At 45.8% G+C, this 25,655-nt stretch overlaps 1 protein-coding gene across 12 annotated transcripts in view; it reads left to right on the plus strand.

The window, feature by feature from the left end:
• FAM120B (family with sequence similarity 120 member B) overlaps positions 1 to 25,655 on the plus strand; it is a 64,269-nt gene that overhangs the window by 17,420 nt on the left and 21,194 nt on the right. For 6 of the 12 annotated variants that reach the window (XM_081296285.1, XM_081296291.1, XM_081296293.1 and 3 more), the window contains exons 3-6: positions 1,744 to 1,924; positions 11,290 to 11,391; positions 14,275 to 14,447; positions 17,968 to 18,060. In XM_081296285.1, coding sequence (XP_081152411.1) covers positions 1,744 to 1,924; positions 11,290 to 11,391; positions 14,275 to 14,447; positions 17,968 to 18,060 — 549 coding nt within the window. Of the gene's footprint in view, positions 1 to 243; positions 1,517 to 1,743; positions 1,925 to 7,590; positions 7,710 to 11,289; positions 11,392 to 14,274; positions 14,448 to 17,967; positions 18,061 to 21,558; positions 21,616 to 25,655 lie in introns of those variants that run through there. The other 6 variants (XM_081296295.1, XM_081296288.1, XM_081296287.1 and 3 more) reach the window with 6 other exon arrangements.

A 25,655-nucleotide genomic window follows, 5' to 3' on the forward strand; every position in this document is an offset into this window, starting at 1 on the left:
AGGCAAGAACTGTGGGAATTCTAAGGAGAGAGACTCTTGTGGGTTAAGATAAAGGGAGATGGGCTGGGGATGTGGCTCAAGCGGTAGCGCGCTTGCCTGGCATGCGTGTGGCCCGGGTTCGATCTTCAGCACCACATACAAAGAAAGATGTTGTGTCTGCCGAAAACTGAAAAATAAATATTAAAAAATTCTCTCTCTCTCTCTCTCTCTCTCTTAAAAAAAAAAAAAAAAAAAAAAAAAAAGATAAAGGGAGAAGTTCCCCAAAGAGGTGAAACCAGACCCAGATCTCCATGAGGCCAGCATTTGCTTTGAATAGACAAAACTTGGGGTTGTAAGAGCCCTAAAGCATGTGGTGTTTGGAATCTGTTACTGCAGTATGGGTGTGAAGGATGGAAGGACTGGGGAAGGTGGTGTATAGCCAGACTGTGAAGGTTATTAAATGCCACACTAGGAGTTTGCACTAAATCTGAACATGGTATAGAACCTTTGAAGAGTTTTGATGGAGGGCCACTAATAAGTACCGTTTGTATAAAGTTCTTTGCTCGGCACAATGCTTATCTTTTCTCATTTAACCCTCAACAGCCCTGTGAGATAAGCATTACCTTTCTCCAGTCTCCAGTGATGGGGACTGAATCCAGGGCCTTGCACATGCTAGTCGTTTGCTCTACCCCTAACCTGTATTCCCACCCCTAACCCCAGTTTCACAGGTATTTGTCCACTTGAAAGTACAGAGGCATCTCAACAAGTTCAGAAACAAACCTGTGCTTACCCAAAACCTTTAGTTGCTCATAGCGTCTGAGTTTTGCCATCTTCATTAGTTACACAGCTATGGACCTGGGAATTCTCTCACTTTTCATAGTCAGTCTTCATAACTTTTGACTCTTATCTATGAAATGAGTTGTGAATTTGTGCAGTGTTCATTTCTGCCACCTCAGTTCCAGCTACTTCTTGTCAGGATGACTGTCATGACCTTTAAGGACATTTTCTGGAGCAGCTTTGCCCCTTCCAGTCTATTTGTCATGCTGTGTATAGAAATAAAGCCCTTTATTTGTACTTTGTAACTCTTAGGACAAACTCTGATGGCTTGAATGTGGCCGCAGTTCACTGGCACCTGGCCACCACCGACTTTCCTCTTTTCCTCCAGCTCTGTAGTATCACTGTCTTACACATGTCCTCCTCCTCCTGGAAAGCCCCCACTGCCCATCTCCTCCTTGACACTGTTCATGTTCTCTTCTCTCACAAGTTGGAGGTCGCTTCTCAGAAGCGCTTATGTTATACTCATTCTTGAAGAGAGTTATAGTGGAAAAGGATGAGGACTTAAGAAAATGACAACTTTTACTGGGAAGCATTTGTAAGTGCTTTCTGCATGGAAAAGGATGGGCTAGAAACTGAGGAAGGTGGAGTTGGGCCTCCAAGTGGAAGTGTTGACAGGCATGAAGCCGTGACCCTGGTGAAAAGTAGCGAGCACCTGGCTCCTGGGAGGTGTCAAGTGGAAAAAGCAATGATCACTGAAGAGGTAATACTAGTAAGACTGGTGGATGGAGTGAGAAAGGAAAAGGAATATAAACAGTTTTAAACTTGGAAGTTCAAAGGAAAGAAAACAAATGCCACTTGATATCATGATTTTGAGTGATTTTTCTTAGTGCCTTCTCAAAACCGGCATGAAATGAAAGTTACTGACTTTCTTTTGAAGGCCACTCACTGTTTTTAAGGAAAAATCCATTGTATCTGAATTTTGAACAGGTCGCCAGGATGCATCACATCCAGGCAGAAAGCTACCTGGTATACAGCATTGTCAGCAGTGGAGAGATCGAGTGCAGCAACACCTTGGAAGATGAGCTTGACCAGGCCTTGCCCAGCCAGGCCTTCGTTTACCGTCCCGTCCGACAGCGTGTTTATACTCTGCTCCTGGGCAGCTGCAGAGGTAAGAGCTGGATGGTCTTTCTCAGTTACAGTTCTGTCTGACAATTAAGTAGGTTTTGTTTCTCAGTAAAACATTGATTGAGAATAACATCTGTAAATAATTAAGAAACAGTGCCAGGAGATGTCTATTTTAATTAGCAAGCAGTGGATCAGCACTCATTAATGAAGAATTCGTTGTTTATTCCTTAAAAGGACTTGTGTTTTTTTTAAAAATGAATACTCTTTCCTGCCTGAGGACTACAGATACTTATTATTAGAAGACAGTGTCTACTTAGATGCTGCTCAAACTGATTTTTCATAAAATAATTATACAATATCTAGTCATTTTTTTCCTTTAGAATTTTGTAATTAAGTTTATATTTTCTTCTATCTCTTATTTCCATTGAATGATTAGCCATTGATAGTAGAGGACCATGAATGTCCAGAATGGTAAAAAGGACTTGTATACCAGGTGTTAAGGTAATCAGGTCCCATAACTCACTATTAGGAGTAGTTTGAGGGAGTCAGGAGTGAGGAAGAGCTCCGCATATTAGAAACCAGGGTGCATAATTGTTTAGTTCTTTGTGTGAAGCCTTGCTCCTCTTAGAAGGAGACCTTAGGCAGGTACTTTATGATTGGACAGGTACTCTGATTGGACAAAGCTTTGGTTAAGAACATGGTCTGAAACTAGCAAATAAGAGGATGCTTGGGGCCCATTTGCTTGACTGAGCACCGTATTTCCAGACATATCAATATTATTAAGATCAGTCTGTTATTCCAGAAGGTAGATGTTTGCATAATCTAAAGATACTGATGCAATTTCCAGATGAAAAAGCTGTCTTCCTTTTGGTTTTGGTTTCTGTTTTGTTTTTTAGTACTAGGGAGTGAACCCAGGCTCTTGGGCAGGGCATATAGCCCTCTACCATTGAGCTACATCTCCCTGTCATTCTTTTGGGAGGAGGCAGTAGGGTCTTGGAGTTCCCAGTTGAGTAGACTCCTAGTGCCACACAGCATGCACTGCCTCCTCCCGTGTGCTGTGCAGATACAAGGAAGGTGCCAAAGCACAGAAATAAATTCTAGGACCAAATGCCAAATGTTTGAACTTGAAAGATTTATTTATTTATTTATTTTTTTTTTGGTGAGGGTTACCAGAGATTGAACTCGGGCACTCAACCACTGGGCCACATCACCAGCCCTATTTTGTATTTTATTTAGAGACAGGATCTTATTGAGTTGCTTACTGCCTCACTTTTGCTGAGGCTGACTTTACCCACAATCCTCCTGCCTCGGTCTCCTGAGCTGTTGGGATTATAGGCATGTGCCACCGATGTGGCTTTCTGCCCATATTCTTTCTTTCTTTTTTTTTTTTTTTTTAGTTGTTGATGAATCTTTATTTTATTTATTGATATATGGTGCTAAGAATCGAAACCAGTGCCTCACACATGATAGGTAAGCTCTCTACCACCGAGCCACAACCCCAGCCCCCATATTCTTTCTTAACTTTAATAATTCTATACTCTAGTGATTAAAAGGTGATATCTTCTCAAGAAAAAAAATTTACATTATAGTATAATATTTAATAGGTATTGTTTTTAGACTATTTTGGTAAGTGATATTTATTACCTAGATTTTCTTTCTTAATGTAACTTACTTAGAACCCTACAGATAATGTTATTAGATAACCACATAAATAAGAAAAAATACTCAAATAGAACTTGTCTTCACATTTTATCTTTACTTCCTTTCTTTCCCCCTCAACTTTATGGATTTGCACATGAAGTTTAGTTTCTTAGAATACGAAAATAAAGCTGGGCGCAGTGGCACATGCCTATAATCCCAGTGGCTTGGGAAGATGAGTCAGGAGGATCACAGTTCAAAGCCAGCCACAGCAAAAGTGAGGTGCTAAGCAACTCGGTGAGATCCTGTCTCTAAATAAAATCCAAAATAGGGCTGGGGATGTGGCTCAGTGGTCGAGTGTCCCAAGTTCAATCCCTGGTACCAAAAAAAAAAGAATATAAAAATAAAATGCTTTGGATTTATCTATGGTGATTAACAGTGGAGTATGCTCTGTTTTTTGCCTGACTTAAGTTATTGTTCCGTGTGTACCTAAAGGTGCTGTGTGTTCTAGTTACAGATTGAAATGTTCTGTTAATGTCAGTGATGTACTGATTTCCTGTCTGCTCATTCTCAGTTGCTGAGAGAAAAGGGCTGATATTTCCAGCTATTACCATGGATTCATCTTTTTTCCTATTAATCTGGACTACTCTTTTCCGCAGTTGGCTTTGTCGGGTCACTGTGTACACTCAACTTGTGTCTCTGTGTGTATAGTGTCTTTTTTCTGTCCTTTTCCGTGTAAGGTGTTTCTTGTTATCTGAAGTGCACTTTTTGTACATAGCATGTCCACTCTAACAATCTCTGTGAGTGAAACGGTCAGTCTGTTTGCATTAGTGTGATCGCTGATGTTCTGGAGTTGCCTTCAACTTTGTTCTTTGCTCTGTACTTTCTCCTTTTTTGACTTTAGGATTCATTGGATAATCTTTAGTATTTTTTTTTCATGCTCTCATACGGAGTATTTGCCTTTTTTGGTTTTTTTAGTGGTTGCTTTAGGGTTTATCATGTGTATCTTTAACATTACACTTTAGTTTCACATAGTACCTTGCCACCTTCACCTTCTGCATAAAGACCTTTTATTCCTCTCAATATTTTAATTATTATTTCATGTCTTCTATATGTTTTTAAGAACAAATTTGGAATAATTATAGATTGACAGGAAGTTGCAGAGATAGCACTGAGATTTTCATGCACCTTCTCCCGGCTTCCTCTAAAGGTGGTGTCTTTTTTTTTTTTTTTTTAGTTGTAGATGGACACAATACCTTTATTTTGTTTATTTTAAATGGTACTAGGATCAAACCCAGTGCCTTATGCATGCTTGGCAAGCGATCTACCACTGAGCACAACCCTGACCCAGGTGGCATATTTTTTTGACCCTAATATACATCAAAACCAGGAAGTTGACCCTGCTGCAGTCATACTGCCTGCACCACAAGCTTCTTTGTAACTGTGCAACATGCACATATGCAGTCCCATATAGCTGTTTCCCATGCTAGAATTCCTGTGAGCCCATCCATAAGCAAGGCACAGAGCACTGGCAGGCCCTTAGCATCCTTCCCCTGTGGCTGCTGAGCTACTCTCCATCTCCTGTTTCTGCTCGAGAATACAGTGGTCTGTGGTATATAACCTCTGGAGATTGCAAACAGGGTTGGACCCCACAATTCATGATTGTGACTGTTAGTTTAAGCCAAGCTAGCTTTTTCTGTGAAGGGCAGAAAAGCATCTTAGGCTCTGAGGACCACCATCTGTCTCTGCGGCCTAGGTCTGCTGCTGCAGTGTGAGAGGCCTCCGGTGATGGGGATGTATATGTGTGACTGCACACCAGCAAACCTCTCTCTGTGACACACCTTGGATTTTATATCATTCCTGAGTCATTAAGTGCCCTCCTTTTTCCCAACCATTTTCTTTCTTATTTATTTATTGGTGCCATTGAACCCAAGGACACTTAATCTTTGAGTCACATCCCCAGCCGTTTTTATTTTTTGAGACAGGGTCTTACTGAGTTGCTCAGCCTCAGCCTCCCAAGTTGCTGGGATTACAGGTGTGTGCCACCACACCCAACTCCAACCACTTTAAAATATGAAATGCATTGTTAGCTTTCAGGCTGTGTGAAAATAAGCAGGCCAGGTTTGGCCATGAATGTAGCTTTCCAACCCCTGTTCCGAACAGCTGTGTTTTAAAGTCACAGAAAGTGTTTCTGTGCTCTTGCCAGTTCTTCATCCCTCTGCACAGCTGCAGGGTCCAATCAGTGCTACCTTCCTTCATCTGAAGAACTTGTCCAACGTTTTTGATGGTGCAGTCTTAGATATCCTGAGCATTTTTCCTGAAAATTTATTATTTTCAAGGTTTGGTTTGCTGAATATGGAACTTCAGGCGTGTTGTTTTTGCATTCAGCATGTTGAAAGGTCCTGGTATGTTTCTCCTGTGACATCACAGGTCCTTCACATTGCTTTTTCTGTGTGTCCTCTATCTTTTCTTGAGCTGCTCTGGTTTTCTGCAGTTTTATGAGGAAGAGCTTTGCATTGTTCGAGTTTCTGTTCCCCTATGAGTTTCTTGAGCTCCTTGGATCTCTGGGCTTTTATTTCCTGTCTGTTTTTGAAAGAAATTGAGCCTCCTTTCATCAAGACTTGCTTGTGGCGTGGCTCCCTTCGAGGCTTCCTCAAGTCTGTCTTGACTTTTCATCTTCTGCTTACTCTCTCATCAGGCATCTTTGGTTGGCTTGCTGGAACGTTTAGGTGCTAGGATGGCTAGCAGTTAATTTTCTATTTTACCAGTTAATTTTCTAGTCCTTGAAAGTTTATGCCTTGGAACTGGTACCACCCTGCTCTTTAGGCAGGGTCTTCCTGGGCAGTCACCTGAGCTCCCAAGACCGCTTGCCCTGACCTACATGAAATTCACTGCTTCTCCTCTCCTCCTGAAGTGCTCCACTCTCTTTAGCCTGGGGATGGGAATCACGTTGGCATCTTTGGCTTTGGGATCGAGCCCCCTTCCCTCCCTCTGGGCTCCAGCTATCTGCCAAACTCCACATGGCAGAGTCCTCACATTTATATCCAAGCTGTCTCTGGCAGTTCCTGAGGAACTGCCCAGGTTGACAGCACAGAATCTTTCTCTGGCTTAAACCATGCTAACCCTAGGCATAGGTCTGATCAATTCTGTTTATCCCTCAAGTCCTTAAAACTGACTCCCCCATATCTTCCCTTATTGTCAGTCAAAAGTCCATCGCTCTTATAGCGTATGATGGCTCTCATGCTTAGACTTTTCACAGTTGTGCTTTCATTCCTGTGCCTGGTTGTCTGTCCTTCTTGCTGGGCTGAAATTTTGGCATGATGGTTTTTTGCTGCCCCTGGTGGGTTTCTTGGTGTGCATCAGGTATTGAGTTTAAGGGTTTTGAATGTTTAGTTAAAATATTAGATTTTCAAGGGTGTCTACAGTTACAATGCAGAGAAGGTAACTTGTGATTGGATTTAATACTCAGGTGGGAGACATGTTCTTCAGCCTTCTCAGGTTAGTAGCAGTCTCCAGGCCAGCCTGACTAAATGGAGGGACCACTCATTCTCATGGTGCAGACCCAGCCTAGAGCCCAGCTCACCCTCACGTGGCCTGAGTCGGCAATCTCAAGTCTCAGGCAGTGGGCTGTCGTGCTGGTCCTACAAGGTCCCACCAAGGATACATTTTGGATCCTGATCTCGGGCATGTCAGCTCACCTGATGTCTCACAGGGAGCCTCAAAGGAGTGTGTGTTGGTATTGCCACATGTGTGCTTTGTGTAGTTGAGCATGTGTTGTTTGAATGTCCTAGATGGCATGTGGTCAACAGGGTGGGAGCCCTAAAGTCCCTGCCTTCATACCCATTCTTGCCTTTGTATCTCTTTTTGAGTCTCCTCTAATGGGTATATCATAGCTTGAATCATTCAGTGAAAGCTTCCATTAAACGAAAGGGTGTAGAGGAGACTCCATGTAAGAGGTGGGGTCGGTCTGCTCTGTTCCTATAGCTATCCGTGGTTGACGGTGTTGGGGGAGCCCATGCATGCTGGCAGCCTCGGACCCATTGTCCCTTTTGCCTCATTTCCTTCCAACAGACATCCCAGGAACCAGGGAAACTTCAGGATGGTCGGTATATTGTCAGAGGACAGCCATTGGCCTTCTGAGTACAGCCCATCCTAAATATCCACTCAATAGGTAACTTTTCGGATGTGTGTAAAAACTAGCATATGAACTGAGGCCATACACAATTATAGACTAAGGCAGCAATCTAAAAATATCATAGAACCAAAAGGAAAGATACAGTTTTTGAAAAGTTGGGAGATTATTACCAAATTGGAACATCCTAATAATGAAGGGCTGACATTGCTGTTCCTTCTCTTTCCCCCTGCCCAATGTAGCCCACCCCACTCCTTGATCTTGCCAGTGATGGCGGGAGCTGGTACTTAAGAGCTCATGTGTGTGTGTGTGTGTGTGTGTGTGTGTGTGTGTGTGTGTAGTGTCTAGCAGAGTTTTTTAGGTGTGACTGTGTGTGTGACAGTGCTGATCTGGATAGGGATTGAAAATGCTGCATCTGAAAGGTCAAACTGGATGTTGACAACACAAGCTCATTCTTCATGGATGCTGACAGGGCTAGCTCTGAGTGCTGTATTTCCTCCTCTCTGCCAGGGGGAAGCAGAGCTGCACGGAGCCTGCCAGCAGAGTCAGATGTGACTTCTGCTAATGCAGAGTCTGGCACACTGTCTGGCTTCCTGGCTCTGATTTAAATGTCCCTGCACCTGTACTCCAAGGGACAGTGCAACTTTAACACCTGTCTATTTATTACCAGTTCTTCTTCTATGCCCTTCCCTGGGGTTTACCAGTTTCAGATGAAATGTTATCTGGGCAATAAAAAATCAAGCCAGCAGTATAATTAGCTTCTGTCCTCTAGCCAGCTGGTTCTATGTGTGGCAGCCAGGAGTTTTCCTGTGCAGAGTCTGCGTAGTACATAGCAGTCTGTATTCAGCAATTTCCCAAGGATACTCTTGGCAGTGCTGTTTCCAGTGAGGGAGGAAAGCCAGTTGTGGTTTAGCATGTTATCCACCCAGGATCTTCCAGTGCAGTGAAAATCACCTCAGTTGGACCACACAGAGTGGGTGTTTTTGTTGTTTTGTTTTTAACAGCTGTAAGAATACTTTTCAGGGTGCGTGCGTGTGTGTGTGTGTGTGTGTGTGTGTGAAATTCAGGATGAGTTGAAGTGTTCATTCAGTTCAGTTCATGAGTGTCTGGTCTGGCCTTCTGCTAAGAACAGAGTTTGCTATGGCAAGCTTAAAGTTGGGGTTGTATCCTGTGGTTAATAAGTGGGCATCAGCAGTACTTGGCCAAAGCTCTGCATTGGAGAGAAGATAGGAGGGAAGGCATTGCTGTGTGGACTCAAGGCCACAGGCCACACTGAGATGCAAGGAGAAAGGATGTAACCAAGTGGAGAACAAGGGAGGTGGCAAGGGACAGTTCCAGAGCAAAGGAACACTGTAGCCAGCAAAGGAGGAACAGTGAGTAGGAGGCCCTGAGGACCTGCAGCCAGGTAGGCGACTCTGCTGCAGCACCCAGAAGAGTTCTGGGGCAGAGGTAAGCAGCAGGCACTTGTATTCAGGAGTATAGCCATTGGGAGATCTTAATTAGGCAGCAGCCTGGTTAAATTTTCATTTTAAAAAAGCAAAAGACAAAAAAAACCTCCCTCCATTTGCATTGGAGATTGGCTTGGCTGAGGCTAAGACTGCAGATGAGGGCCAAGGACCAAGCCAGCACCTCCTCAGTGCCAGTGTGGAGGACAGGGGGTAGGGGGCAATCTCAGGGGCAGTTCTCTTCCCAGGCAGGGCACAGCCTAGATGTGATGGGCATGCCTGGGTACTGGAAGTGGGTAGGAAATGATGTATGGAGAGACGGTCAGGCTCAGGCTTGTTGATGCTTGGCACCTGTGGAAAAAAGCAAGTGTAGGGCAGGCTCATGTCCTGGAGAGATGCACCTGGCTTGCCCAAGCCTTCTGCTCAGACCCTGCTCTGGCCTTTCGTTCCTGTTGTGTGATTTACCTGTTGTGCAGTTGTAAGGACTCCATTGAGAATGTGTTTCTGCTGTTGGCCAGTGAGGGCCAGCTTGTGCTGGAGCTCCAGGAGGCATGCTAGAGGCAGCCCCAGAGGCCTAGTTGTGCACCAGGGCAGGACTGAACCCGTGACACTAGCTTTAGGGATGGGCAAGAAGAGAGCAGCTTTGCAAAGGAGGAGATGGAGTGGGGAGGAGCCTAGAAAGGATTGGGTGTTGATAGGCAGGGGCCGTTTGCAGGGAGAGTGGAATAAACACACAGCGTCTGCTGGGTGCCACAGTAGAGCAGGGTGGGGCAAACCTGAACAAAGGATGTGAGGGCAGTGAGCCAGGCGTTGGCTTCCCAGGTCAGCTGGAAGCAGTGACCCCAGAGGGGTGTAGGGGACTCAGAGACCTGAACACAAAGGAGCTCGGGTGAGAGGCTCAGGAGACAGGAACAATGCTTGCAATGTGTGGCTTCTACAGACTCAGTCTGAGGTGCAGTTGGATTCAACCAGATCTGTTTCATTAGTGCTCATTGCACTTCAGATACACATCCTGATTCTGAGTCCTAAGTGAGGCTACACACAAGGGTCCCAGGCATTCACTTGTGATGTGTTTTAAGTCCAGGTGATTGGAACTCGATCCATGCCAGAGGAGTCTGGTGCAAGGGGAACAATAGAGACAGAGGTCTCCATCTCTCTATCCGGGTCTTGTTAGTCCCACTGGCCCCTAGAAGCCTGGGTTTTTAAGTCCTATTTCAATTGTGCTTGTAGCTGATAACTGGGTGAGCTCTGGGGTCTGCCCCCTGGATGTAGACTCTTACAACACTGACTTAAGTCATATCTAAGTTCTGCAGTTAGTATCTAAATTTTGTAGTTTACATTACACCATGGACATAATACTTAAAGTCTTTGTCTAACACACACACTAATTAATATAATCCACAGTCAATAATCCTATCATATTTTCTGGTACTCATATCATACTGGGTGCAGAGAGCCCTCTGAGCAAGGGAGCCAGTGGCCCTGGGGGCAGGAGGAGGGAGGTATGGAGCAGGGGCTTGTTCTGTTGCTATGGAGATCCTGCCGCTGTGCCTGAGGGTTTCCAGACCAGCAGGAGTGTTGAGTAGAAAGTGCCCTTCACATTGGCATGCTGAGTGAGACACAGAAGTGAGGTCAAGCTGAGTTTTCCTACAGTTCTTCATCTGTTGTATGTAAGCCCTTTTGTTCTGGATTATTGTACCAACCTTTTTCTTTTCTTTTTTTTGGTACTGGGGCTGGAACCAGAGGAGCTCTACCACTGAGCTACATCCCAAACCCATTTTATTTTTTATTTTGAGACAGGTTCTCACTAAGTTTGCTGAAACTAGTCTCAAATTTGTAATCCTCCTGCCTCAGCCTCCTGAGTTGCTGGGATTTAAGGTTTACACCAATGTGCCTGGCTTATTGTACCAGCTTTTTTCAGAGTCTATTAAAGATCGAAAGGACTTTTCTCTCCCAGCATTTTTCTCTCAGTATTTTCTGCCAGAGTATGAATAAAGGGGGAGGAACCTGGCAGGTCTGGTCCCCAGGTTCTGGCTTTCCTTGGAATGAGGGCTGCCTTCAGGCCAGGGAAGGAAAAAGCTGTCAGTGCCTTGTCCAAGTCAGGTCCCCTCAGGGAGAGGACCTCTCATGGGGCAGACACGTGCCCACAGACCAAGTGGGCCTCCTGCCCTCTGACCTGCTGTCTTTCCTCAGATGACATCAGCGCCAGCCTGGCTGTGAAGGAGTGGTTTGTGTACCCTGGGAACCCACTGCGGCACCCGGACCTCGTCAGGCCTCTGCCGATGATCATTCCAGGTATAGACAGCCGTGGTCTGTTCGATGTAGGATGCGAGCCCAGCGATGAGCTCTGCAGTGCTGTGCAAACACTGATTTTCCTTTCAGCCTTTGGCCTTAGAGGAGCGCATCTCTGGTAAGGTGTTCATGCTTTAGAGGACAGGTTCTGGGCCTGTCTGCTGCATGCTTCTGCTTCTTCCTCTTCTTGCTCAAGGCCCAGAGCAGTGGCAAGGAAGAAACGCAAGGCTGTGATCAGAGGCCACTGCTGCCCCGTGCCCTACCTGCCTTTGGGTGCTGAAAGCACCTCTGAATTTACAAGGTAGGGTTCCTGATGTTCTGCTTGAATAAGCTCGTGTCTTCAGAAATATATTTTTTCTCGGGACAGTACTAGGAAGGGGAGATCAAGGAGACTTATTGGATCTGGAAAAGTAAGTTTTCTTTTCATAGCCAATGCCTTAGAGCTTTGTGAAAAGGAAGGAAAAACAAAGGTCATGAAAAACCAGCTTAAGTGAATCCAAACATCAACCTTTCTCTGCACAATTCTCAATATATGAACATGGTCGGGGCACCCAGCAGTTGGGCTGTGTCCTGCGTATTGATAGCTCTGGAGAAGGAAGGGTGGGTTTTAGAATTTATATTTAGTAGCCCATGTCATTATTTCAGAAACAAATATTTTTTCTAAAATTTTGATACTCTATTTTCATATGCTAATTCTTTGGCATTGCCACTTTACATTCCATGAGTGTATATTACCAAATATGGATCCAAGCCCTGCAAGTCGTTTTTTTAATAAGTGAAATTATACCAGGAGAAATGTTGAGAAAAGTTATTGTAAGGCATATTTCCTTTTTTGTTTAGCTGTGATAGACTCAACCCTAAAAAAGAAGTTATCACAAAAATAGATTAAAGCACATTGACATTTGATTTTACATTAAGAAGAATTTTTTTATAGGGTAGCCAAAATGATTTTCCAAGAGTGCTTTGTTATACGTATAACTTCCATCTTATGGTATCTTTCCAAAAGTTACATGGAAATGGCATATTACAGTTTTCTTCATGATTCAAATTAGAATGTTTGGCTGTTCATCATATCATGTGTTAATTTTAAAGTGTGTTGTATATAAACTCTAGAAATCAGGTAAGTATTGGAAAAATTCCTTTTGGTGGTCTTGAAAGCATTCTGCCTGGCATGTGGAGCTGCAGATGGTGTGTGCAGTGCCATGGACCATGGCCTGCTGCCTCTGCTGTCCCCAAAGGCCTCGGCTCAGACACGTGTGTGTTCCATAGCTAGAAAGCTAAAAATAGGACTGGGAACTTCTGTGGCTCTTTGTTTATAGTTATGTTGATAACAATCAGTAAAAAAGATAAGATTTTAACATTTTAATGCTTTTTAATAGGCATGACGAATATTGTAGAGTGATTTTTGAACTAGAGGGGTAGGCAGAGTGTCTGTTCCCCATCACAGGTGTTCTTGGTGGTGTGATATTGGGTAGCAGTTGTGGGGTCCTGCAGACTGACCTTTCCTTCCCCATCAGGAGAGCTTGCAGGGTGCTTTGCTGCCTCCTGTTCTGCTCTTGGCCATGCCAGGCAGACAGCAGTGCTGCCCTCAACTGAGCGCTGCCTGAGTTTCCTGTCCTTGAGGTGACCTTGGGGCTGGGGCTGGGGTTGTGGCTCAGTGGTAGAGCGCTCGCCTAGCACATGTGAGTGCCTCACTTCTGACAGTGGGAGAAGTACCCCTGAGAACACTGGATGGTTCAAGGGACAAAAGAGAGTGAAGACTTCCTTCTGAGACCCTGGGTTCTGGTGCCTTTTGGTTAGCCGCTCTTGTTTCTTGGTAAACACATATTTCCTTGTCTGGACATTTAAGAACTTGTCTACAACCACCTATCCATAGCCTATTAGGCATTTTTCAAATTTCATTTTCATTTTTGGGGGGATATAAATTTTTAAATTAAATTTATATATATTTTTAAGAGTATTTTTTTAGGTATAGATGGACACAACACAATGCCTTTATTTTTATGTGGTGCTGAGGATCGAACCCGGGTCCCACCCGTGCTAGGTGAGCGCTCTACCGCTGAGCCACAATCCCAGCCCCACACATGGGAACTCTTACCCCAGCCGTCCCTGTGCTTTTGGCGTATGTTGTGTGGCAGCGGCCTGACAGGAGTCAAAGCTGCTTAGCATCATGGAGAGGTTTTACCCTCCATCAGTCTCATGGCGGCACCTTCTCATTTGCTCAGGGTGGAGCTGCCCATGTCTGCTGTGTCTTCCCCACATTCACTGCTGCTTTTCCTTACTTAAGTAGATGAAGGGTTTTTCTTTTGACTTTTAAAGAAATGTATGTGTAAAGTACATAAATGGAACACTAAAAATTAGTTTTTTAGGAATTTTTCTGAAGTTTAGGGCAGTGCTTTCTAAAGCGTGAAGTTGAGATGCCCACATCCTGGCTTGTAGAATCCCTGGCACGCCTCCCCTGAGCAGAACGTCCCCACAGATCCCAGGAAAACACATCCAGTGGCCCTGCAGCCGGTTCTCTTGCACCCCTCACAGCACACCCAGAGGTGTGCCACCACAGGGTGGCGCCCCTTGTCACACCCTGGAATTACCCAGTGGAGTCTGTTTTCAGAAGTATTTCCAACAGTGGGAGCTAGAGTCCCAGCTTCCCACAGAAGAAGGTTTTCAGTGAAATGTGTGTACTGACCCTTCAGATGTTGTTCTCTTTTAAAACTGGGAAGCTGTGTTCATATTTATGTTCCAGTTTCTTTTAAGGTTTGAGGCCTCAAGTATAGAATGAAGGAAGAGATGTTTGCACTTGCTGAGTTTCCAGAGGAAGCTTGTTAGTAGTTTGGTGCTGCAAATAAAAATAGTAAGAAGGCTTTTTTTTTTTTTTTTTTAAATTAGGGGGAACACCCAATCTGAAATCACTGTGGCTAAACCAAGAGCCAGCAGTGCAGGCCCGGCGTTTGGATGCACTCCTAGCCTGTTTCAACCTCTCCTCTTCAAGAGACGAGCTGCTGGCTGTCGAAAGCCCATTGAGAGCTCTGTGCTGCCTCTTGATCTACCTCTTTGTCCAGGTAACACTAAGTTTTGTTGCTGTGTCTGAAGCTGATCTTCATTCTGGCCCATTTTTCCTGGGGTGCTATGACTGTCCCTGGGGTATCTTTTCCCAGTGTCTCTTCCATGTTAGTCTCTCGAGTTGCTCATAGAAGAAGAAGGCTCTGTGAGGGCTGGGGTTGTGCTCAGTGATAAGAGTTCTTGCCTAGTCTGTATGAGGCACTGGGTTCAATTCTCAGCTCCACATATAAGTAAATGAATAAAATAAAGGTCTATCAACATCTAAAAAAATAAATAAATAAAAAGGCTTTGTGCTCAGATGTGACCAAGGGCTGTCTCTGCTCTAAACTCAGGAGTTATGGTACATGTTAGTCAGAAGCTTTGGAAAGGTGCTTTGGTTTCACTGTCTCAGGCTGTCATCCCTGCCCTTGGTCCTCCTGTGATTAGTGGGTGGCTTCTGCTTCTATGTCCCTTCTGCTCCTGGGTCCCATAGAGTGGTGGGTGAAAGTGGCTGGCTTCTCCCTTGGTTGCTCTGCCTTTGGGCAGTCCCTGCAGCTTCCTCAGGTCATGTCCATTCCTTTATCCAAAAATGTTTACTGAGTATATAACTTCCTTTTCCAATCTGCAAACGAGATAATAGCAATAGCTGCCTTCTGGGGTTATTGGAAACCATATTCTAGAGTACGTGAAACGTTTTGCAGTAGTGCCCTGTGAGATGTCCACTGATGTCCTCGCTATTCTTGTCACTAATGTTCTCCTGCCTTAAGGAACTCATGTGGCCCTGGCTATGGACTGCGCCGTAAGAATTGCAGTGCCAGATCCTTCATGTTAGTGTCACTCAGCAAGTTGGTCTGTTTGTTTTTCAGTAGTCTTACACTTAGTTTATGTAAGAAAATCATAAAAGCCAATTAAAAGGCATTTCTTTGTTTTTTTTTTTCCCGTATTTGTGATCATGTTGGACACTCCTTCCCACACTTATGTTCAGAAACATCATTCCTGCTTGTGGTGTGTGTCTCTTCTACAGCCGTCAGGACGGTCACTAGCCCTGTGAACGTCAGGCCCCATCTCCCTGTTGCCCTCCCTCTGGGGTGGGTCTGCTCTGGCATGTATTGTTCAGCTTCTAGTTGTGTAGAGTGAAATGTCATTCAGTTATTGGTTATCTTTGAAAAACTTCCCTATTGTGGAATTGTACCTGCACACCGACTTTCTTTTTTAAGTGTTCTCTGCCCATTCTGTAGCTACCATTTTGTAAAAATAGGATGTGTTTAGACAGATCTTCTGTTACTGGTTTTATAGCATATACTAGTAGAAACTTTAGTTTTTGTTACTGGATTGAGTAGAATACTTCTTTGTACAAGATAGAAAAGCATAAATTTATATAGATGTCAGGAATTTTGTAATATTTAAGTGTTAAAATTTCTTTGGTATGCACGTTAACTGTCCATCAGTATATCATTGGTTACTTTTTTTCAGCCATTTTTCATTTATCTTCATATGTCTATGGTTGAATTTGAGACGTAGTGAAAACTGGGAAGCAGTGGATAGCCAGAAAGTGGACTTTTCTCACCCATAACAATGAGGGCTTTGCTGGCAGTCTTGTGTGCAGTGGAGTGGCATGCATCAGCACTCTTGGGATGGGCACGTTGAGCGCCTTTTCCCTCAGTGGAGATGGCTTTGTGATCCATCTCTGGTCATGCGACAGCTCTCCTGTGCTCCCCTTCATTGTGCAGGCAGGAAGAGCCCAGCATCCCAGAGCTTAGCATCATGTCCACTTCATAGAGACTTGGAACAAGGCAGCAGGGAGACGAGGATTCCACCCTGTCCTGACCATGACCTCTCTTGGCGCAAGTGGATATGTCAGTTTGGTTGTAGAGGAACTTTCCACAGGGTGTCCTTGAGGGTGGAAAGGTGCTGTGCTTCCAGTTATAGGGATGATGATTCTCAGAATGGGAAGCCACAAAGGTACATTTGTGAAAATATTAGTTTTGTGTAGTTACACTTCAGTTTGGTGTTTTGCTATGCAGTGTGGGATGAAACTGCATGCTGTACAGTGTATGGAAGCTGTAGAGGAACTCAGTCTTCTTGTTTGGGCAAACCTTCAAGTTAACAGCAATGACAGAAGACCAGGACTCATGAGGAGGTGGCAGATGAGCGGTTTGCAGTGGAGCAGCTACTACATAAGGTGCGCTAATGAAAACCACTGCCGGCAACAGGAGGTCGGACTTCCCAGCTCAGACTGTGAGGAGTCTCCATGTGTCACAGAGCAGTGCCCTTCTCAGAGGCTGGTGGTGAAGAAGAGCCTGTCGGAGCAACAATGGAGAGGGGGGGGGATTGTAGCCAGCCTCAGTCTGAGCAGAGATATGGGAGTTCATGCTTGGTCTTGCTTCTAAGATTGACATCCTTTTTCCTGGTCATGAATACTATACATATGCAGCTGATTTCCTGAAATAATTTACATTACTGTCCCTAGTGTAAAGGTGACAGCACTTTGGAGTAAACATGGAACATGCCCGATCTTGGTGAGAGCCTATCTGCCTGGGTGGGGTGGCACATACTCGAAGTTCCATGTGGTTGGTGTCTTTCTAGTGGTGTCTCATGGCCGGGGTCAGCAGGATTCCCTAATAGATGGTCTCTCAAAGTTACAGTGGGCCCCTTTGCTGGGAGTGGACATGCCAGCATTTATTACTCAGAAGGGATCGGGGACCCAGGACTGTTTACTGTTGTGCTTCTTCCCCCACATTGTGCTGCTGTCCATCTGGAAAAAGCCCTTGCGTGCTTGTGTAGCAGTGGAGTCAGGGGCAACTGGGTAGTGCAGTGGCCACGAGGACAGTGGCAGTCTCAGGTGTGTGCGAGGTAGGAGAGAGGCAGAGGCACAGTCTGTCTCTGCTCTTCCGGCTTCTTCATCACCACAGCTCACTTGAGACTCAGCTTTCCCACTCTGTCTCTTTCCCTTGTTTCTCTGTCTCTTCTCTGTATTTCTGTCAGCCCTTTTGAATCCACAAAAAATGAGAGGGTTCATGCTGTGGGACTCTGGCAAGAACACAGCTCCATTCAGGTTATCGGAGGTGGATGTGCCCCTCCTGCCACCCCAACTCTGCCTAGCTGTGGTTGCTGTCTGGAGAGCCTGTGTGGTCTGCTCTGTGGTGTGTGCCCAAAGTGCTCGCCATATTGTTCTAAGACTCGACTTGGTTGGCACCTCCTGATCACTCCCAGACAATCTGAGCCTTTCTTCCTGGCTAGAGAGGAGTCAGACCTTACTGGAAATCCAAGTTCCCCTGTCCAGCTTAACCTGAGTCATGTGCACAGCTGAGGACACCAGAGGGCTTTGAGCCAGGGGTTGTGTATGGGGAGCGGAGCAGCTGTGCTTTCCCACAGGCAGGCCTTATTGCTTCCCCAGCTTAAGAAGCATTGTGTGCCCACATGTGTTCCTACTTGTGTTTCTGTGTATACGTGGCATGCCCATGTTCAGTGACTCAGGTCAACTACAGAAGCCTTGGAGTTTTCTTGTGACCTAATGCAGACCTTTTCTGTTGCTTTCAGGTGGACACACTCTGCCTGGAGGATCTGCATGCATTTGTTGCCCAGGCCTTGTGCCTCCAGGGAAAATCAACCGCACAGCTTGTGGACCTGCAGGTACAGACCCCACCAGCCAGGTGTCCCGGTCTTGAGATGGCCACTCTGTGACCAGAGGCTGTGTGCTTCCATCCCTTTCCACTGCAGTGGTGTTCCATTGACAGGATCAGAAGTTGTATGTGCCGAGGGTTCTTCTCAGGCAGTAGCTTGTCTTCCTGCTACGTGGCTCTGAGATGGGCCCCAGGCCAGATGCTGATGGTGCTGCTGAGTTCCAGGTCCCAGGAACCCATGGGTTCTCAGCCCTGGCCCAATGGTCTCATGGTTTTGGAGAAGAGCTTACTGGACTCTTGGTTAGCATTACTGTGGGGAAGTAGCACCTGTTCTGTACCTCCATGTGCGTGCTGCATGTGTGTGCATATGTGTGGACTGAACATGTGCACACTTTTCCTTGTCACTACTCACTGCATTAAACAATGCAATGCAGCAACTATTTTTATAACATTTATACTGTGTTAGATGTTATATAGGATCCAGAAATGATTGAAAGCACACAGGGGTAGGGACATGGGAGCAGAACATACAAAATGATACATAATCTCATGCGTGGACTTGACCATCCACGGGCTTGGTTTCTGGGGAGCACTGGGGCCAGTCCCCTGCATGTGCTGAAGGACGATTATTCACCCATTTGTTAACACATGTGGAAATACCCAAGAGAGGAAATCAAGAAATACAAGTCCTGAGCTGCAGTAATCATATCAGGAGAAAGAAAGAGAAAGGAGTATTTCCATTTAGCAGAGAACAGAACATGGCTTTTTCCATGCTGTGTGAAGGACAGTCCTGCGAATGCTGCGACACTGCTGTTGGGCCTGAGGAGGAACATGAGCTTCCCTTGGAAGGTCAGCCCACGTCTTCTGGTCTGCAGGCTGCCAGTGTAACTGGCCCCATGGGCTTCTAGCTCATAATTCTGGGGATATGCCTGTGTTTCACCCGTTAGTAGGGTCACATAGTTGATGACAGCCTGTGTGAAAACAAGCATGTGCACACGCCAACGTTTTAGAGTTTGAGTAATTGTCTTTACTCAAATTAAGTAAGTTACTTAAGCACAGAGTTATAAGAACAGACACCAAGAATTCCCTTCTTCAGATGCCTGGAGGACAGGAGCTTGGGTCTTGGCCCCTGAGGAGAGCTCTGCCAGGGCCAAGGAGTGTCTGGCTCAGGTCCCCTGGCTGGGCAGTGTCTTAGTGTGCCCTGACATAAATGCTGTGGACACTGGTGTTTAATGCTCACTTCCCGGGTCCTGCCTTTGTGAAGTGGGAGGAGCCATGAGTGCTGGTTCACTTTGTAACTTCTAACTCAAGTGGGCTACCTGCTGTCTCAGAATTTAAAAGGGGGTGATAGCCACCTTGTCCACCCCACAGTGCTTTGTAGCAATCTGATGTTTGGTCAGAATAAATTCCTCTATAAAACAGGTCTGTGGTGGTTTAGATATAGCCTCACTGGGGCCAGCCCTGGTGTCCACACTCTGGGATGCCTCTTGAGCCTGTGCCTGGCCTGGGGTTCAGTGGCCATCTAAAATTCCCTGTGGCACCTGGAGGACCAGGAGAACTCCAGCTTTCTCTGCCCTCCTGTTGTTCTATGGGTCTCTGTACAAGAATGCCTCCTCCCCCTGCAGCTTTGTCCCCCATTTCTTGTCAAGTGGAAGACTCCCCAAGCTGAAAACTTCTGGATCTTTTTCTCACACTGAGAGCTCAGTGAGCTGGGGTCTCCAAGAGGCTATCCACCTTTGCATGGCCATTCCTTAAGAAGTTCTTGGTCATATTTTGATTGGGGAATTAAAAGAAAAAAACACGAGTTGATGTTCAGAGAAATCCTTTCACAAAGTCCAAGCTGTGCCCTGGTGAAAAGTGGCTTGTGGGCATGGGCTGCTTCTGCAAGGTGGTCCCAGGACTCCCAGGGTGAGCGCTGGAGCCCAGGCAGTCCCCCCACTGCTCATGGGTGTGGAGCAGAGTCCCTTCAGCCCTGGGTACTCTGAGGGCAGAGAGGAGCATGGAGAAGCAGGGAGCTGTGTGCTGACCTGTCCAGGCTGGCACATCACCAGTGGTGGCTCTGCAGGCCTTCACCTAGGGCCCTGTGTGCTCAGCAGACACCTGACACCAACTTTGCTGCGACAGTTTGTAGCCCTCTGAGCCAGGCATTCTCCTAGCTTGCACCAAACTCTTGAACCTTTGTTGTTGGGATCTCTGTTAGGTGAGTTGAAACTGCCATCTGTTAGCTTCAGGTTTCTAACAATCTTTGTATCTCCCATGATTCACACACATTTGAAACTTTCACACTCTGATAATTTGGGCTGTAAAGATTCTAGGAATGATTTGGAAGATCTCTTAAAATATGTCATCTCCACTATTCTCTCCAAAGTGACAGGGCTGCGCTCAGCCCTTGGGGCCTCTCATCAAGGTCCTGGGGCTCGGTCCCTCACGCGACTGTCCTCTGTGTTCATCCTACCCTCATCTCTTCTGCTGGTTCTGCCTCCTGGCTGGAAAACCCTAGTGTCTTCAACTTAGGATGGTGTTCTCCTCCAGCGTTGCTTCCGCTCCTGGGCCTCTCTGGTCGTCAGGCCAGCTCTGCGACATGGGTATATATATTCCCTCTCTCCTTCATTTCTCCTTCAGTTTTTTCTAGTGAAAATCGTGCTCCCCCTTGCACAGAACCACCAAGGCAGAAGTTAAAAGCCCCTCGATGCCACTCAAGTAGGCACCCGGTCTCTGCACCTCTGGGGTTTCCTCTGCTGGGCCTGTGCTGTCTTTCTTATCTCTGTTAAGTGCAGCTCTTGCCCTGAGGGTGCGTGCTGCCCCCCTCCACACACACACCTCCCACAAGGTGGGTCTGGAGCATGTCCTGGGCTGGTTGCTCTGTGGGATCCTAGGTCAAGACAGTGAACCAAATGCCTTCCTCTGCCAGACTGTGACCTCTTGGAAGGAAGGGGCCCATGTTTGGCTCCTGGTTATTTTCAGTACCCAGTACACTGCCAACAAACATTATCCTCTGCAATTGAAAGGTACACCAGCAGTTCCTGAGATGGGCGGTGTCCATCTGGTCTAGTCATGTGGCTGTTTAATTGCATGTAGTGCTGCATGAAGCTGCCTTTGCAAATGTTCCCCGACCTTCCCTGTGGGGTTCCCAGCAGTACCCTTGGAAGAGCTGATTGCGGGGTGTGGCACTGGCCCTGGGATCCCAGAAAGTCAGAGGAGAGTGCCCTTCCTCCCTCTGGAGACACCACTGCACGGCACGGAAGTGCTGCAGGTCTGTTACCTGGTGAAGCCAGGAGCCCCTTGGCACATGTGGGTGTGGGTAACTGGAATGATTTGGGGATTGCTTGGTGGGCGGGCTCATAGGTTGGAAAGCCAGTTAGGGCTCTGGTGTTGATGATGTCAAGGGAGGGAGAAGAAATGTGCCCTGTGGCAGCGCACCCCTGCTGCCAGGATCCGTGTTGGCTGAGCACCACATTCTGCCTATGTCCTGTGGTTCCTATCTGGAGGCTGCCTCTTCTAATTTCAGCACCTTCATGTGAGAGAAGCCGTGAGCACTTCAAGGCCATCCGGATTTTGAGACCAGGTATCATAAAGCAAAGCCATGGGAGGTGTGGGTCTGCACAGCTGCATCTGTGAGTTGAGGATGTGGGTGCAGGTGATACCTGGGGCTTTCCGAGATAGTGGGTGGGAGAGTTGGGATCTATTTACTGCCTGGTCTCACATCCTTGCCTTGCCACATGGGCATCTGTGGTGGCCTGGGTGATGCATCCTTGGCCTTTTAAAACTAGAGGTGGATCTTGGACCTTACCTTTATATTTTGTCCCTGTTTTCAAATAATGTCTGAAAAAAGTGATTGTGAACAGTGTTTTCAGTGATACAGACACTGGGCCATGACCCCTGTGAGTCCCCTGTGGGACAGAGGGCTCCTGGGGAGGATTTATCTCAGAGAGTTGTTTGCTGAGCAGTGGAGCTGGCTCTCCCAGCTGGGTTGTGAAAAGGAGATGACTTTCCAACCCTAGCAGGGTCGTGGAGGAGGTCCATTTGACTTCAGGTGGCCCAGTGGGAGAACTAATGTGGGAGAGGGGCCATTTAGATTTCAAGGGGCCCAGTAGGAGAACGAAGGCATGCCACCCAGTCAGAGGGCTGCTTCCAGTGAGGGGCAGTGATGTGTTTGCTGAAATCTGGGGGAACATCCTGGGGGCTAAATCAATTAAAGAGAGAGAAAGAAAGAGAGAAGAAAAAGAAAGAAACAAAGAAAGAAAATGGAGATGTGTAGAATGCAACCTTTCAGTGATAGGTCCAGAGTCCAGGCTTGAGATACAATCAAGTCTTTCTCCACTGGTTAGGAGGGGTACTGTGTTGCAACCACTGAGTCAGGTTCTGCTGCCCAAAGACTGGTAGGATGCAGAGTGCCCCCAAAGCAACCCTGTGATGTGGGATGGCGGACTGCCACACTGTCTCACTTGCCCAAAGGGAGAGGGGCGATGGAGAAAGGGTGTGACTTGGGTGGCCACCCCACTGGAACCTACTGGAGTGGGGAGGGCACAAGGGAACACTTCCCAGGACTCTTGGCCACCTGCCCATCAGATAGGAAGATGGGTGAGGAGAATCAGAGAAGATCATGCTCTGAGATGCATGGGGTATGGGGGCTGTGCTGAGCTCACTGAGGTGTAGGATTTGCAGGAGACCAAAGGACCATGGATGCGAGGAGTTTCCTGTCATTGCATGCTGCTGAAAAGCATTTTGCTATTTACCAGCAAATAGGTAATTTGTTGAAATAAACATATCAAGTGAACCGTGATTCCGGCCTTGTTCTGCCTTTAGTCCTGTTGGTTGTGGATGTGATACACAGAGCCCCACAGGTCTTTCTCAGCCTGACGCCAGGAGCTTGGGGTCATTTCTGATAGGGGCTTTTTTCCTTTTAAGTGCTGTATCCACATTTAGGCCCTGACAGAGAAAGCATGAAGTAGAACCTGCCCACACCATACATTTTTAAATGGTAAGGGAGAAGTCAAAAGAAGAATGATACATCATGATGTGAAAATTACATTAAATGAACGTTTCAGTGCCTGAAATCAAGTTTTATTGTACTCAGCAATTCTCATTCATTGTGCTGTTTTGTGTGGGATGCAGAGTTGAGACACTGTGAAGGAGCCTTGTGCTCTTGCAGATATGCTGGTTCCTGGCTCATGTGAGCAGGTAGGACAGCAGGCTCGGGGATTGCAGAAGGGCAGGAGTGTACCCACGCCCTTGAATGGGATCTACCAGCCAAACACACCCCAGGACACCTTGAGTCCCTGCAAGTTTGTGATGTTTCTGAGGTCTTCTGTGGTTAGTTCTTATGTCATTCTTTTGAGGTGAATGAGTCTCATCTTGTTTTGCTGGTAGAAAAGAAGTCATCAAGAGCTCTGCATCTTGTAGTGGTTCCCAGGAGGACAGAGAGCTGTGAATTTGAGTTCCTGACTCTTGAGTTCTGCTCCACCCAGTTGTACAATAGAACCTGATTCAGAAGTCCACAGGCACTGAGGATGTGGCTCTGCCACCTGTGGATGCTCTGTTCCTCCAGATTGCCTTATTCCTGTCAAGTACCTAAGTTGCAGTACTGCTGGCATAGTAGGATGCCAGACTACCTTGCCCAGCTCCTCAATCTCACAGACAGGAGGTTCTGCAACCCAGTTTGGTGGAAACATTAGCTCAGGGTCTAGGTACTGGTGCTGTGGGAAATGAGGAAGAGGCTAGGGTCTGGGTTTCATTCCTTCTACAGCACCTCTGAATGATTCTCAAGGATGTTGTGTGTAGAAGGTATGCCTATGACCCTTCTGTGTGAAGATCCTTCCTAGTGCTGCTCTGGTCGGTGAAACCTGAAGTTCTGTGGATAGAACCAAAATACTTGGGGAGTACATTAATCAAACCCTCAGAGTAGTGCTTTCCTGAATAAACCCTAAAACATCAGAACAATCAGAATTGTCTAAACATGTACTTAAGAGGCATTTAGAAAAGTGCTTTCTTTTATTATCGTTAAATAAAACTGGAGGAATGAAACAATAGATGTGTGTCAGTTTGGGTAGCCACAACAAACTTCTGTGGACAGAGTTGCTTAAACCACAAACATTTCATTTCTCAGAGTTTTGAAGACGTAAATCCCAAGTGAGACACCCACGGGTTTGGTGTCTGGGGAGGGCCTTCCAGTTGAGGTGCCGGTGCCCCCTTTGTTTCCTTGCTCCAGCACTCTAGTCTCTTCTCAAGGGCATGGAGAAGTCAGCTGTACCTCGTCATCACCCTCTCCCAGTGCCATCAGTTGGGGCGAGATTGCAAACAACAAGGATACAAACAGTTCACAGTGTTCTGCTTCTGACCCCCCCCAAAATTTCTGTACTCACATGTAAGTCATATTCATTTAAAAAGTAGTGCTAAAATTCTTAACTCATTTTAGAATCAACGAGTGTATATTATGACTATACAACCAGTATAATTCACATCATATATAACCAGAAGAATGAGAAATTATACTCCATTATGTATGATGTGTCAAAATGCATTTTACTGTCATGCATAACTAATTAGAACATAGGCATAATTCTACCCAAGGCGAAGCCCCACAACCCTGAGCCTGTGGCCAGACGGGTGTGGGCCTGCACAGTGTGGATCTGGAGACTGGACATTCCAGGCTAGGCTCCCACAGATTTGCTGCGTGGTGAATGGATTGGTGGTGGAGTAGTGGCCTAGGATGGAAGTTCCTGATCCTGGCCCACTGGGATCAGGCTTTAGCCAGGGAGCTTCCCGTCTATACTGACAGAAACAGAATGCCTTGGAAGTGCTACAGAACTTTTAAGTTGATGTGTAAGCAGAGAAGATGACCGTTCAGATTAGGTGAGCCGATGACAAAGTCTCAAACTTAATATTTAGTTTGGTTTTTTTTTTGTTTGCTTTTATATAAATCTTTAAAATTTTTTAATTTTAGTTTTATATTCTGACACATATGTTATGGACACATTCATTATTTAAATACAAATTATAAACACAATTTTGAGAATGTATGTGCACTACTTAGAAATTATGGTATGATTCCCGGGGGAGATGACCACCCTCTTCTTTAAGTAATATATTTTTTTACTGCATGAAAATTTGTTCACTAAAATGGGTCTTAAGGTAAACTTTTTGTTGTTGTGTTTTTTTTTTTTTTTTTTTTTTTTTGGTACTGTGATCAAAGCCAGGGGTGCTTTACCATTGAGCCCCAGCTCTTTTTCTTTTTCTTTCTTTCTTTCTTTCTTTCTTTCTTTTTTTTTTTTCCAAGTTTGAGACAAGAGTCTTGCTAAGTTGCCGAGGCTGGGACCCTCCTGCCTCAGCCTTCCAAGTCACTGGATTGACAGGCATGTGCCACCATCTGCAGCAAGACAAATTTTTGAAAGACCCAGTATGTGAAATGTGTTGGAGTTTATCAAATATCATGATTATTATAGATTTTTTTTTTATTAGTTATATATGGACATGATGCCTTTATTTTATTTTTTATGTGGATTATTATAGATTTTTAAACAATCACATTAAATAAGTAACCTTCTGAAAGCAAAAACTTTGAAAAAAATGGAAGTTCATTGCCAAAAATAATAAAATTTACTTGGA

The sequence above is a fragment of the Spermophilus citellus genome, assembly GCF_964194105.1.
Source record: "Spermophilus citellus genome assembly, chromosome: 5".
NCBI lineage: Eukaryota > Metazoa > Chordata > Mammalia > Rodentia > Sciuridae > Spermophilus > Spermophilus citellus.